General features: G+C 38.6%; 1 protein-coding gene across 2 annotated transcripts in view; it reads left to right on the forward strand.

Annotated features, from left to right (window-relative positions):
- The window catches only part of VCL (vinculin), a 125027-nt gene that overhangs the window by 78290 nt on the left and 32467 nt on the right, over window positions 1-14270 (forward strand). For both annotated transcript variants that reach the window (XM_033209668.1, XM_033209669.1), the window contains exons 6-8: window positions 1400-1560; window positions 9535-9625; window positions 10457-10604. In XM_033209668.1, coding sequence (XP_033065559.1) covers window positions 1400-1560; window positions 9535-9625; window positions 10457-10604 — 400 coding nt within the window. The remainder of the gene's footprint in view (window positions 1-1399; window positions 1561-9534; window positions 9626-10456; window positions 10605-14270) is intronic.

Consider the following 14270-nt stretch of genomic DNA (forward strand, 5'->3'; position numbering starts at 1 on the left):
GTCTTCTTCTCTAACACTGTCCTTCTCCTGTTCTTTGTTTGAAATTGCCTTCCTGTGGCCTAATTCTGTTCTCTTAAAGCTCTAACAAGCCCCTTTCCTGGGAGGTGGACTCTCCTCTATAAACTCTAGTCTGGGATATAAAATTTTCACACCTTTATTTGTGTTATAGAAAAATAATTAGGAGCTGGAATGGATATTATAGAGCGCCATATGATAAAGACATGAACTCAGAGCCCTTTTTAGTGTGTATTAATACAGTTTTTCCTAAAAGATATTTAACTGTTCTTTACATCATGAGTAGATCAGTTCTTTAGTCACCAGCTGGGACCACCTTCCCACTGGGCAGCACCCTGAAATGCAAACATGGTAGCTGCTGTCTCGACTAGCAAAAGGGAGTTGCACTTATTGAGTGTCTAGTATATGCCAGACATCTCATGGTTTATATGAATTATCTTAGTCAAGTTGTGGGTTAATTAGTTAATTCTCAGAAGGCAATTTTATTATAAAAATCTGGTGACTCATGTCATTGTGACTTCCAACTACCTGCTTTGGTGTTTCAGGTGGTAGCTAAAAAAGGACATGAGTGTAAGAGTTCAGGAGGCCAGGTGCGGTGGCTCACTCCTGTAATCCCAGCACTTTGGGAGGCTGAGGCGGGTGGATCACCTGAGGTCAGGAGTTCAAGACCAGCCTGGCCAGCATGGCAAAACCCGTCTCTACTAAAAACAAAACAAAACAAAACAAAAATTAGCCAGGAATGGTGGTGGACGCCTATAATCCCAGCTACTCAGGAGATTGAGGCAGGGGAATTGTTCGAACCCAGGAGGCGGAGGTTGCAGTGAGCTGAGATCACGCCAAAAGGGGTGGGATTACAGGTGTGAGCCACCACGCCCAGACATTATTTTTTTCTTTTTTATGTTTGGGGGTTAGCAAGTCCAAGCTACATGTTGAGAAAAATCTTGGATGATAAACTTGACATTTTGGGATCTTTTGCTGGGATCAGGGGCAGCAGGATATGCCATTCAGAGTATTACTAACAGTTTTCATATTGTCCCATTAGATTTGTAGTGGATGGAGCCAGGGTGAGGACCAGGATGATAACTGATTTAGAAGGATATTAGATATTTTGTGATTGCAGGTCATCAGCATATGCAGGTTAAATTAGTTACTTAATCATGTTGTAATGGTGTCTTTGTACCTTGAGTTTTCTTTTTCTTTTTTATTTTTACAATAAAGGTTGCTAATGTTGGAACTTTATTGTCAGACTTGTAGTGTGTGTTTTGTATATTCACTTTAGGACCTTAAAAGCCCAAAACATCCAAAGTGTAGAACATCTTTTGTGAATATTGTTACACAACAAGATTAAATTCCAAGCCTAGATTCTGATCTTTTATTTTTACAGCTATGAAGATTTTCGTAACAACTAAAAACTCAAAAAACCAAGGCATAGAGGAAGCTTTAAAAAATCGCAATTTTACTGTAGAAAAAATGAGTGCTGAAATTAATGAGATAATTCGTGTGTTACAACTCACCTCTTGGGATGAAGATGCCTGGGCCAGCAAGGTAAGTGTTCTTAGTGGAGAAATAAGCAAAATCCCTAACTCTACCCCACTGTGGGTTTTGATTGGCACCCGTCTCATACTTTATCTGGTAATTTTTGTAGCATAAGAGTACTCAGAAATTGTGAAAGTAATTTCTTCTTCATTTTTGTTTCATAGGTTACTTGCTATCTTTGCTAATTTCCTTTGTTCTAAGATAGAACAAGTAAATAGGCATGTGGGATAAATACTGGTTTAAGGCTGAGATTTATAACTTTTCCATCAGGCTGGAGTCTCACTGGTTGGACTGGTGGAAGAGTATATTCCTGTGGATGGGAGCTCTGCCTTGTATATGGGTGGTTGTTCCCAGCTGACTAAGTAAGGTATAGATATGTCAGTAATTCTGAACTTTATGGAAAATTGTTCTTTAACCAATCTTCGATCCAGAGAAATCTACAGAGGAAACTCTTGGCATTTCTAAATATGTCCCTTGATCATTCCATTTTCCCCAAGGAAGGTTTAATTTTATTAGTCTTCACATTGGTCAGTTAGTTTGAGAGATCCCTTCACCCTTTGTCGGGAATCTCTTTTAGGACCCCAGAGGGGCTAGCAGATTCCTTCTAGAGCTCGTCAGCAGTGGTTTTGTGTTGCTGCTGCTGCTCTGGTCTGCTGCTCCCTGTTTAATGACTGTCAACCAAGCTTTCAAGTCTAGGGGAACAGAGATACTTAGGTTTATACTTTCCTTGTAGGAGCCCAAGATGTAGGCAGTGGGGGGAACACACTGTCCCAAAGATCTAGCTTTCCCATGTGTGACCCCAGTGTCTCCAGGGCCACCCAGAAGGCTGGTAGTCAACTAAAGAAGGGATGTTGTAGTATGACTTCCATTGGGTGCTCAGTAGAGCAGTAGGTTCTCCAGGACCTCTATAAGGTAATGTAAAAGCTGGGGCCTGAAATCACCAGCCCTCTCTCTTGTTGCCCAGAAAGCTAATTTAATTATATAGAAAAAATAAACTTATTTTAACTATGGATTTATTCACAGAGACATTTTCTCATTGATATGAAGTTCTTGAATAGACTCTAAGACTGTATTTTAAATCTATGTGGTAAAATCATTTTAACTCTGATATTTTATTTAATTTTGCTTTTGCATAGTTGACAACTTTCACTTCCCTGTTATGACTTCTTTATGCATCTTTTTTTGTTCTTTTGTTTTATTCTTTTTCTCACGTTTAGAAGGTAAGCTTTCTCTTGCCCTCTAGTTTCTTTTTCGCTTAAAAAGAGAAAAAGCATGTCTGTGAGGTTTTCTTGTGCCGTGTGCCGTGCCTTATTCTGTGTGTAACACTGTGCTTGAATGTGCGTCAGAATGTGATTTAATATGGGACTCTAGGCAGTGCTAGGGAGACTGACTCTGGCTCATATTGAGTGATTTCTTTGGGGAAAGCTAAAGGAAAGACATTACTATGGGCTATAGGCTGCCTATATTTGGTGGGTGCTTTCATTTCTTTGAGTAGGCTCCTGGGATCTTTTTTGGCCTGGTCTTCATTTGAGGAGCAGGATTCCCCAGGTGGCGGGGTGACCCCTGAGTTACCTGTGGACCCTGCTGTTGGGAAAGGAGACTTCCAGCGATGCTATCTCTGTATCTGCCTCTCCCACCAGTTTTCCTTGCGGGCTCTGAAATTTTGCTTTTGGAGATGCATCGTTGAGGTTTTGAGCCATAATGAAAAAGGGTAGGCTAGAGAGCTTAGATGAGGCACCTGTCCTTCATAATGATCCTAGCCTTCAAAATCCAAAGGAAAACAGAAGTGAAGTGTATCTAAAGGTCTTCCTAACTTCATTCCATGGCTCACTGCATGTTCTGCTGTCCAAACTGAATTAGCTGTAGTTGTCCATGACCTCATGTTCCCCTAACACAAGCTCTTTGCTTATTTTCTTTCTTTTGCTTCTAGCAACTGAGAAATAAGGAGGAACAGGCATTTTAACGTTAATGTTTCTCTATTTTCAGAAGGGAAAAGCTATCCATCATTTAGTGAATAAATGTTATTGAGCTTTATTTTGTGCAAGTACCATCAAGAGCTGCTTCTTTCATTAAAAAAATGTAGGCAGTTGAGTTTTTCAGGGCCAGGATTAGGCACTTGGGGATACAAGGGAAATAGACCCGGTACTCACCGTGCACAGTCTTGTAGCTGGTCCCAGTTTTATGCTGAGGAAAACCAATTTGTTAGGATGCTACAAAACTAACTTCATCTGAAATGAAAGAAGGTAAATTAAATTAGCTCAACTCAAGTACATGATGACATCAGAATGAACAAGAGATGTTTATTTTTTAATCTACTGACCATCAGAATGAGCAAGAGATGCTTATTTTTTAACCTAATGACATCAGAATAAAAAAAAGAGGTTTATTTTTAACCTAATTTTGCTTTTGTTATACATTTATGTGGTTCAAAAATCAAAGTGCTGCAAAAAGATGTACTTGATAAGTCTTCCTCCTAACCTGGTTCCCATCCACTCTACCTTTCCTCACCCTCTAAAAGTAATCATTTCTATTGGTTACAAAAATAGAAAAAAATTGGCCGGGCGCGGTGGCTCAAGCCTGTAATCCCAGCACTTTGGGAGGCCGAGACGGGCGGATCACGAGGTCAGGAGATCGAGACCATCCTGGCTAACATGGTGAAACCCCGTCTCTACTAAAAAAATACAAAAAACTAGCCGGGCGAGGTGGCGGGCGCCTATAGTCCCAGCTACTCGGGAGGCTGAGGCAGGAGAATGGCGTAAACCCGGGAGGCAGAGCTTGCAGTGAGCTGAGATCCAGCCACTGCACTCCAGCCTGGGTGACAGAGCGAGACTCCGTCTCAGAAAAAAAAAAAAAAATAGAAAAAAATAGAAAAAAATTTTACCCTGAAAATAGAAATTGGTAATTAGGATTTTGACTCTTTTTCAGTTTTGTAGCATTATGCATCTTTCATTGCTCCACTGTAAGCAGTGAATTAATCAGACCTTCTGTCTGACTGTGACTGCTGGGTTCCCATTCTGTTTAATGCATACAGTGTCTTTCAACTCTTCTCGCACCTACCAATAAATAATTAACTTTGTCTTACCATACTTGTTTCATGCCTCCCCATTGGTGCAGTATTCTTCTGGAAAGTGATGATTCCTCTAGAAAAGTGGGGGAAGAAAGTAAGTGGAAAAAATTCTTGGTAAAAGTGCTTCTTGCCGAATAAGTTAAGATTTTAAAGAGGCAATGCAATTAACTGATTATTTTACCTTTTATACCTATATTCAAATTGCACATTTACAAATTTAAAAGTAACTTTGACTTTAAACACTTCACTTATTTTAAAAGTAAAAAGTTTCCTTTTCTTAAATCAACAATCATTTTATAGTGATCATTAAAAATCAAATTAGCATTTTTTTCTGAGAATACATTATTTATTAAAAGAATTTGAGTTAAACACAATTCTAATTCTACCCTTTGTAAATTTAGTGCTCTACATTTAATTTTTTTGGTATTTATATTACTTGTATCTTGATGCATGCTGAGAATTAAGAGGAAGTGAGATAAAAAATTTAAAAAAAATTTTCTCTGCTAAGACTTTGAACCCTACATAGGCACTCCTGCAGCTTTGCACCTTGAATCATTAAATTCTGTTATTCAGAATTAGTTTATGTGGTGGGTTTCTCGCCACTGTGGTCCTGGGCTGGTGGTGGGTAAAAGTAGTGACTGATTCAGATCCCTTATACAGAAGATTACCAAACTTAACAAAGGCAGGAAATGTTGGTCAGAACTTGTGATTGCATAATACTACCCCTTACTTGCAGACCATTGGGATTTAAGAGTTGATTTGTTAAAAAAATAAAAATAAAAATGCCAAACTTAACAAAGGCAGGAAATGTTGGTTAGAACTTGTGATCGCGTAATACTACCCCTTACTTGCAGACCATTGGGATTTAAGAGTTGATTTGTTAAAAAAAATAAATAAATAAAAAATAAAAAGGTCATTTGTGGGCTTTCTATGAGCAAGTGTTCTAGTGTTTTGTTTTTAGCAGCTAGTAGAATGAAATATCTCTAAGAGCTTGAGATAAATTGTTAATTCAGGCATTTATGATATTTTATCTCCCTGCTCCCATGAGGAGAAAATCCCAATAAATTGATGTTTCCCTTCTGATCTCAGTTATCTTTGGTTGGTACATCTGATCGTGCAGTCATAGGCAGCATAGATTTTTAGAGCCGGGAAGGTATTCTTAGAGATGAGGAATTGAGACCCAGAGAAGGTAACTTGCATGAAGTCTCAGGACCAGACAGCTTTCTTTTGTTTAAATGTAGTTTGTAAGATTTTGTTCTACTGCACAACCTATACTTTCCAGAAACATCTTAAACCAGAAACATCTGGTTTAAAACATTGACTTGTGGGTGGAAATGAGGTCAGAAAGGGGATGGAGTGGGAAGGGAGGTGTTAGTGGAGGGAGAAGGGAGAGTATGGTGGGCAGTCACGGAGAGGCATCCTTATTCCCCATATTTAAAATTTTCAAGAGCTTAGGATTGCAGGACTTCACTTTTTTAACTGAAGTTCCTCTTGACTGTTCATAGAAGGAGGTCATTATTATTCACAGGTGTTCTGAGGCCTAAATCTATTTAATTTTAGCAGTGTTTCAGTTCCTAGGAAAGCATGTACAAATGGTTTAGGTTGTCGTTCCATCTTTTGGTATGTAGGGAAGAGTGCCAAGGCACTGTATTTTTTTCAGTTAAAACATAAATTCATAAGAATTTTATGGTAAGAAGGAGAATAACATGGGGGGGGAGTAGCCAGATAGATTCAGGCCAGCTGTCCCCGAAGCCACATGACTAGACCTGGTCTCTTTAGACTTCACTCTTTCAACACCCACAACCTCCCTGAAAAAGCAAAAACAGATAAGAAATTGGTAGAGACTTTTCTTTTTCCCAAAGTTGAGTTTTTATAGAGAAGAATACTCAAATGAAGGTGCAGTTTTTCTCTCCTCTATTTCATATCTGAATTATACTGTGGATACTTACAGACCTACATGACAAGGTTTAGCAAAATGCTTTGTGATACATAGCATGGCTGACCACAAGGGTTATGATTATTTTCACCCTTTATAAATATATCCCCAAATTGACTTCTGTCCTAGTTGTCCAGCGAATTTGTTTATGTCATATTCATTGTTTGTATACTTACATGCTTATGACAGAATTCTGTCAATTCTATCATAAAGACTGCCTTTCAAAAGAAATATATGTGAAAGTCTTAGGAGGAAAAAAATTACCTTAAACACATTTGTTTTTACTAGATATGACTCAAATAAAATGATTACTTATAACCTACTGTGTTCCATCAAGAATTTAAGATGGCTCTTTCAGTTATTGTTTTAAATCTCCAAAATTATCTAAAATTAATGCTGTTAAAAACTTTGGTAACTTATTGAAAGTCCCAGTTATTAAATGCAGCTTCATTCAAAATTGGCTATTGGTTTCTTTTAGGGGAAAATGAACATCTCTTAATTTTAACTTCTTGATGGTGTCACACCTCCCACTGAGCAGTAAATTACTCACTTCCTGAGAATTACATTCTTTCCTTGCAGTACTGGCCATTAGAGCTTTATTAAGGAGAAAAAAAGAAAAGATTTTTGAGGATGCTGAATAGACAAAAACCACTTTTTTCAATTGTGTTTCAAATCATTTTTGGGCATTGGAGAATAAAAGCAGTCATTTTTGTTAGTGTAGATTATGCATTTGATTTCTGGAGCTTATTTTCTCTGCAGTATTAACCAAAGTCAAAACCGACAAGGCAGAGATTTGCTGAGTATTGTAGGAGATTAGTAGAATCTTTAGCAACTCTCCTTGGTAAAAGAAAAAAAAAATCTTGTTTCATTTGATAAGCAATGAGGTTTGGAGTCAACAAACCTGAGATCAAATTAGGTTTGTAGGAGTGAGTTCCTGTTTCTTAATTTGTAGTATTATTTAAATGACATTTAAATTTGAGATTCAATGAGGTAAGGAGGGGGAAAGTAGCTAAAACAGAACCTAACATGCAGGGAAGGCATATTACATTCAATGCATGTCAGTTGAATTTAGTTTCTAAACTAGTAGCCTTTAATGCTAGAGTAGACATAAAAATTTCTGACCTTCGTTTCCCTTTGAATTTAGATTTTTGAAATGTAATAAATACCTATTGCTTTTCTCACTGAAAATAAAAGTGTGTTAGGAAAATGGTTTAACGGGTTTTAAGTGAAATATTTTTACACTGACACAATTATTCTCCAGGATGTGCACACACTTCCTAAGTAAGAGTTTGTGATTAAAAGAAAACCTAGATAACCTGTGTTAGATCCTGAAGGCTACCCAGTTCTCTGAGGTTAGGAGTTGCCTGGCCTCAGATTCTTTTAAAAAGTTATTGATTCAGGTCTTGCTAATTTGGAATTAAGCTAAAGCTGACCTTTGCATTAATTTTGAAGGCAAGGTTTTCTGCACAAATTAATGTAAGACACGATAGGAGAGATTTGCTGATATTCAAGCCATTTGAGAATCAAAGCACTTAAAAAATACCACGTATCTTCTTCTAATTACAAGTAGATTTTGAAATGAATCTTCTTATGACTGTGCCTTTTATTGACAGCTACCATAGTTACATATAACTTGATAATAAAAATATTTTATTTTCAATTTTGTCGGTAATTTAGTTCACTTCTTTTTCATTGCTATAGCTGAGAATTTGCTATTTAGAGCCTCCGATAGCTAAGGATTCAACAGGAGAATAATCTGTGTCTGTTCAGAAGGGGAAGGAGGGATTCCTACAGTTGAGAGATCTATCTTTTGAATAGCTGCTTTGGAACAGTTGTGGACCTTGAGCCTAACTATGGGTGCTGCCAATGCTTATTTGTGATAGTGCTGGGTCTTTTTTGAATTGGAAGTGGCGGTGCTCCTGGTGCCCCCGTGTGGAAAACTAGTGGTGCAACACCTTTAAGAACCCCACTTGTGCAGGATTGGAAACTGAAGCTAGAACATGGTCTAGAATTTTAGAGGTTAACTTTGTGCTTTGATCGCTTAACTCTGTAAGAGTCAGTTTCCTACAGCAAAAAGGAAGATAGATGGTCTTCAAAGATGCTAAATAGAGACTTAAGAGATGGCTGGTGTTATATTGTTCTCTGTGTTTTTATGTATTTTAAAACATTTACTGAAATACTTATATATATTTAAAGTGATTAGTCTGTTGTTTCAGCTTCTCCTGGTGTATCCTGGGAGATTTTATGCTAGTTTCCTGATAGTCCTCATGAATCCTGGTTGTAAACAATAAGCTGAGACCCATTTTTCTATCCTGCATCTTCTTCCAGGTGAGGGATGGTAAGGGAACTAAGAATGAAGAATAGCAGGGAAGGTCAGAAAACACTTCTAAATTATATTACTTTGAGGGGTTTATTTGTAGAATTAAAATTAAATTGCTAGATTAACATTTTCAATTGTTTCTTCCAACCAGTAATTCCAAGTTTTTCAGGTTAATTGAATATAGTGAAACATCATCCAGCGTGTGCATTTCAAAACAAGATGTAAAAGAACTGTGATTTGTGGCACCACATACTAATGAGGCTTCCCTGAAGTGGGAAGGGCTTTGGCAAGGCTGCAGTAGATGAATGTTGACTAGTGGAAAGGCTGATAATGAGGCATGTGACAACAGGGCTTTTTCCTGCTGAAGACATTAAACATATTCTGGCTTGAGCAATTTTACCAGTTTTCACAGTTTTAGCAATAGGGAACCCAATTCTACTCTGTTTAGCAACAGAGTAGAATTAACTGAAGATTTGCATGCAAGATGCTGCATTTTGACAGAAATGAGAATTGTGGTGTGGTGACAATATTTTTAAGGCCTTTGTAGGACTGACTGCCTTAGCTATGTATGTTAATGCTGTAACTTCTTCTCTGTCTTACTTTGTATCATGGTATCTCAACTTTTGCAAATAAAGTAATTGTGGGATTTCTTTCCAAAAGGACACTGAAGCCATGAAGAGAGCATTGGCCTCCATAGACTCCAAACTGAACCAGGCCAAAGGTTGGCTCCATGACCCTAGTGCCTTCCCAGGTACCCCTCTAGTTCTGCTTTTCTGATAGATACAATGATAAGCTAAAAACCAAGCAAATGAAAGAAAGAAAGAAATTCTCCCATAATCTCATCATCTGAGAGAACTACTGTAACATTATGGGGAATACCCCATTATCTGATAGTTTTGAGTAACTGAAACAAGTAGTAGGCCTTAAAAGGATGAAGGAAATAGATTTGATCATCTCTAATCATGGAGGAGTAAGTCACACTGAGCTGGGCATTCTTTGCAAAATTATTGGTCCTCCCCTTCCCTGAATCCAAAAGGTAATTATTTTCAATAAAAATTCTTCTCTTCCAGTTCCCATTGAGCAGACTTCCATTTATCTCAATAGACTACTTAATTAAGCAGATCAAATCATGATGCCAATGAGAATTGGAAAGTGAAGTTGACTGTATAAAGATAAGACCCAAATAGGTTATTGAACTAGGCTTTATTGATTTTCTAATATAATATTTATTCTGTTTCAGATTAATATTTGAATGAATGTGAAAAACCTAAAGGAGGTTGGAGGTGCTAAATACTATTAAATTGTTAGAGTCTGTTTTCATCGTCCATATTCTTACCACAAGCTACTTAGTATCTCCAAATAGATATGGTTCCAAGTATCTTTTTTCGCAGTGTCTGTAGTTGAAACCTCACCCTGTGGTTTAAGGGCACTGCTTGGCTGTTAGCTATCAGATATGTTGCCTTCTATTCACTCCTCTTGTTTAAAATCATCTATTCCTTGGTGAATAAAATGACTTGTAAAGTATCCTCTCTAAATAATGAATGTGTCAACAGTGTAGATATTGAATATCTGTTTATTTTAGGGGATGCTGGTGAGCAGGCCATCAGACAGATCTTAGATGAAGCTGGAAAAGTTGGTGAACTCTGTGCAGGCAAAGAACGCAGGGAGATTCTGGGAACCTGCAAAATGCTAGGGCAGATGACTGATCAAGTGGCTGACCTCCGTGCCAGGTAAAGTTCCTCTGTCCTTACAGAGCAGTAGTGGGTAACTCACTCCTAACAGGGTAATTCAGAAAACAAGCCTCTGCCAGTTTTGAGTTATTTCTTTGGCTAGTAAATAACAGACATAATATAGTCTATTAAATTCTTTCAAGATGGAGGTGATCTCTCCCTTTGCTGACTTTATTTATTTATTTATTTATTTATTTATTATTTTTTGAGACGGAGTCTCACTGACACCCAGACTGGAGTGTGGTGGTGTGATCTTGGCTCACCGCAACCTCCACCTCCTGGGTTCAAGAGATTCTCCTGCCTCAGCCTCCCGGGTAGCTGAGATTATAGGCGCCCGCCATCACACCCGGATAATTTTGTTTGTTTGTTTGTTTGAGACAGTCTCACTCTATCTTCGGTTTGGAGTGCAGTGGCAGGATCTTGGGTCACTGCAACCTGTGACTCCATGGTTCAAGTAGTACGCTGCCTCAGCCTCCCGAGTAGCTGGGATTACAGGTGCCCACCAGCACGCCCAGCTAATTTTTGTATTTTTAGTAGAGACGGGGTTTCACCATCTTGGCCAGGCTGGTCTCGAACCCCTGATCTCAAGTGATCCGCCTGCCTCGGCCTCCCAAAGTGCTGGGATTATAGGTGTGAGCCAGCATGCCTGGCCTGACTTTATTTAAAACATGTTTTAAATTATTCATTTATTTATTTATTTATTTTGAGATGGAGTCTCACTCTGTCACCCAGGCTGGCGTGCAGTGGTACGATCTCAGCTCACTGCAACCCCTGCCTCCCAGGCTCAAGCAATTCTCCTGCCTTAACCTCCCAAGTAGCTGGGATTACAGGCATGTGCTGCCACACCCGGCTAATTTTTTGTAATTTTAGTAGAGACAGGGTTTTACCGTGTTGGCCAGGATGGCCTGAAATTCTCCGGTGATCCACCTGCCTTGGCTTCCAAAAGTGTTGGGATTATAGGCATGAGCCACCATGACCTGCCAAACTTTTTATTTTTATTTTTTATTTTTTTGAGATAAGAGTTTCGCTCTTGTTGCCCAGGCTGGAGTGCAATGGTGCGATCTTGGCTCACTGCAACCTTCGCCTCCTGGGTTCCAGCGATTCTCCTGCCTCAGCCTCCTGAGTAGCTGGGATTTCAGGAATGCGCCACCATGCCCGACTAAGTTTGCATTTTTAGTAGAGACGGGGTTTCTCCATTTTGGTCAGGCTGGTCTTGAACTTCTGGCTTTAGGTGATCTGCCCGCCTCGGCCTCCCAAAGTGCTGAGATTATAGGTGTGAGCCACCATGCCCAGCCAAATTTTTTATTTTTAATGACATGGTCTTGCTCTGTCACCCAGGCTGAAGTGCAGTGGTATGATCATAGTTCACTGTAACTTTGAACTCCTGGGCTGAAGCAATATTCCTTCTTCAGCCTCCTGAGTAGATAGAACTATAGGCATATGCCACTATGCTTGGCTAGTTTTTAAATATTTTGTAGAGATAAGGTCTTGCTATGTTTTGTGGTCTCAAACTCCTGGCCTCAAGTGATCCTCCCAAAGTGTTGAAATTAAAGGCGTGAGCCACCACTCCTGGCTTGAGCTTTTAAAATATACAAATGCCTAATAACAAAGTTTAAACTTGTTCCATAATTGAAACTGAAACACAAAGCTAGTTTTTAATTTTCTAGCCATAGGCTTATGAAAAATAAGGGGCAGTGGTGAAGTCTGGCTTGGGTAAATACAATTTACGAAGGGTGGGGAGAAAGAAACATAGAGTGAAAACACTGGAATTATTTCACCTCATAAAAACATCATTTAACTCGGTTATCCTCTAAGTTGGTAATTTCTGGGCTTTTTTGAGTTTCCTTTTCATGATTATTTATTTGGTTTCATAATTATTTACCGTCCTTTTACCCTCCTAAAGCCTTGGCCTTTAGAGCTTTTCTCCCCATAAACTAAATACACATAGTTTGCTATTGTGAAAACTCAATATAATATAAATTTGTTTGGAATTTATACAAATGAACTCATCCATAGTGATAATGAAGTTCTAAAAGATCCTCATTTTTATAGAATTTTATGGTATGGACATTATGAAAACTTGGAATAGGATGAGACACTCACGAAACATCATGAGATAATTGGGATACACAGGGTCTGCATACAAACAGGGCCCAGAAACACTCCTCTACATGCAGTGCACTGTTATACCTGGTCTCCAATATTAGTGCAATAGGCATAAGTGCAGATCTTATTTATTTTTATTTTATTTTATTTTATTTCTTTGAGATAGAGTTTCGCTCTTGTTGCCCAGGCTGGAGTGCAATGGCATGATATCAGCTCACTGCAACTTCCGCCTCCTGGGTTCAAGTGATTCTCCTGCCTCAGCCTCCTGAGTACCTGGGATTACAGGCATGTGCTACCATGCCTGGCTAATTTTTGTATTTTAATAGAGACATGGTTTCACTATGTTGGTCAGGCTGGTCTTGAACTCCTGACCTCAGGTGATCCACCTGCTGCGGCCTCCCAAAGTGCTGGGATTACGGGTGTGAGCCACTGTGCCTGGCCAAGAATGCAGATCTTAAAGGAGCGGTTCCTAACCTTTTTTGGACCAAGATCACTTCTATCATCTGATGAAAACATTCATCCTTAACCTAAAAAGATGCATATAAACATGCCCATGCAATGTTACGTATAATTTCTAGAGGTTCATGGATTCCCTGTAGCCCTGGAAGCTCCAGGAATTTCAGGTTGAGTCTCTATGTTGAAGGGGAAAGAAACAGCTTAAATAAATGTGATCTCATTGAATTCAGTGAATCTTTTCTCCTGCTGAGAAGCAGTCTCCTCTGTCATGAGCATGGCAAGAACTTAGCAAAAAGACAAAAAGAAGTTTTGTTCTCATTCAGAGAAATGCCAGTGCTGTTTGACAGGATTCTTGGCTCTTCTGATTTCTCACTTTTGCGTCTTTTGTCTGCAGCCTTTTCCCAGTGTGGTCACCAGTTTTCACTTGGAATTCTCAAATACACAGTTGTATGTGTGTAGAGAAAGATGAGTATGAGTAAGAGAATGAGGTAGCTATTGTAGGGGTTCCACCGTTAATCTGTAAATAGAAAAGGCTAGAACAGTGAACGGTAACTATGGGCCTGCTTCACAGTGGAGCCTGCAGTATTCTTTCCTGGTGAAAGATTAGAAAGTTATCTCCCTGTAGTCCTTTCTTAAGTGTACCCAGCTATTTAATATTTTAGTGGCTGAAATACAGTAAGAATTTCTTCTTGATATTCTGTTAAGTCACACAGGTATCTACGTTACTAGTATATATTTTTACCCCCATGGGACTCAATAAAAACCTTCTATTTTGAATGAAAAAACTGTGTAGCCCATAAATAGTTTTACTTTTTCACAATTGGACTCTTTTTTTTAAAAAAAAGAATTTCTGAATTTCCAGCCTCAGAGAAGTTATTACTTTGTAATATACAGTTGGACTCTTTTACCAAAAAGATCTCTCATCATAAAGTAGTAGATTTGAAGAAAAAAAGCAAATTAAATCCTAAAGACTATGTTTCCTAAAAGTCTTCCCTCTTCTGCCACATAAAAGGAAGGCCTCAACTTCAAGGAAAAGGTGTATATATACCTTTTATATACCCAGCAGTAAATGAATGAATTCATTACCTCAAGTTTTGGTATAGA

This window comes from Trachypithecus francoisi, unplaced genomic scaffold (assembly GCF_009764315.1).
Source record: "Trachypithecus francoisi isolate TF-2019V2 unplaced genomic scaffold, Tfra_2.0 Lachesis_group9, whole genome shotgun sequence".
Classification (NCBI taxonomy): domain Eukaryota; kingdom Metazoa; phylum Chordata; class Mammalia; order Primates; family Cercopithecidae; genus Trachypithecus; species Trachypithecus francoisi.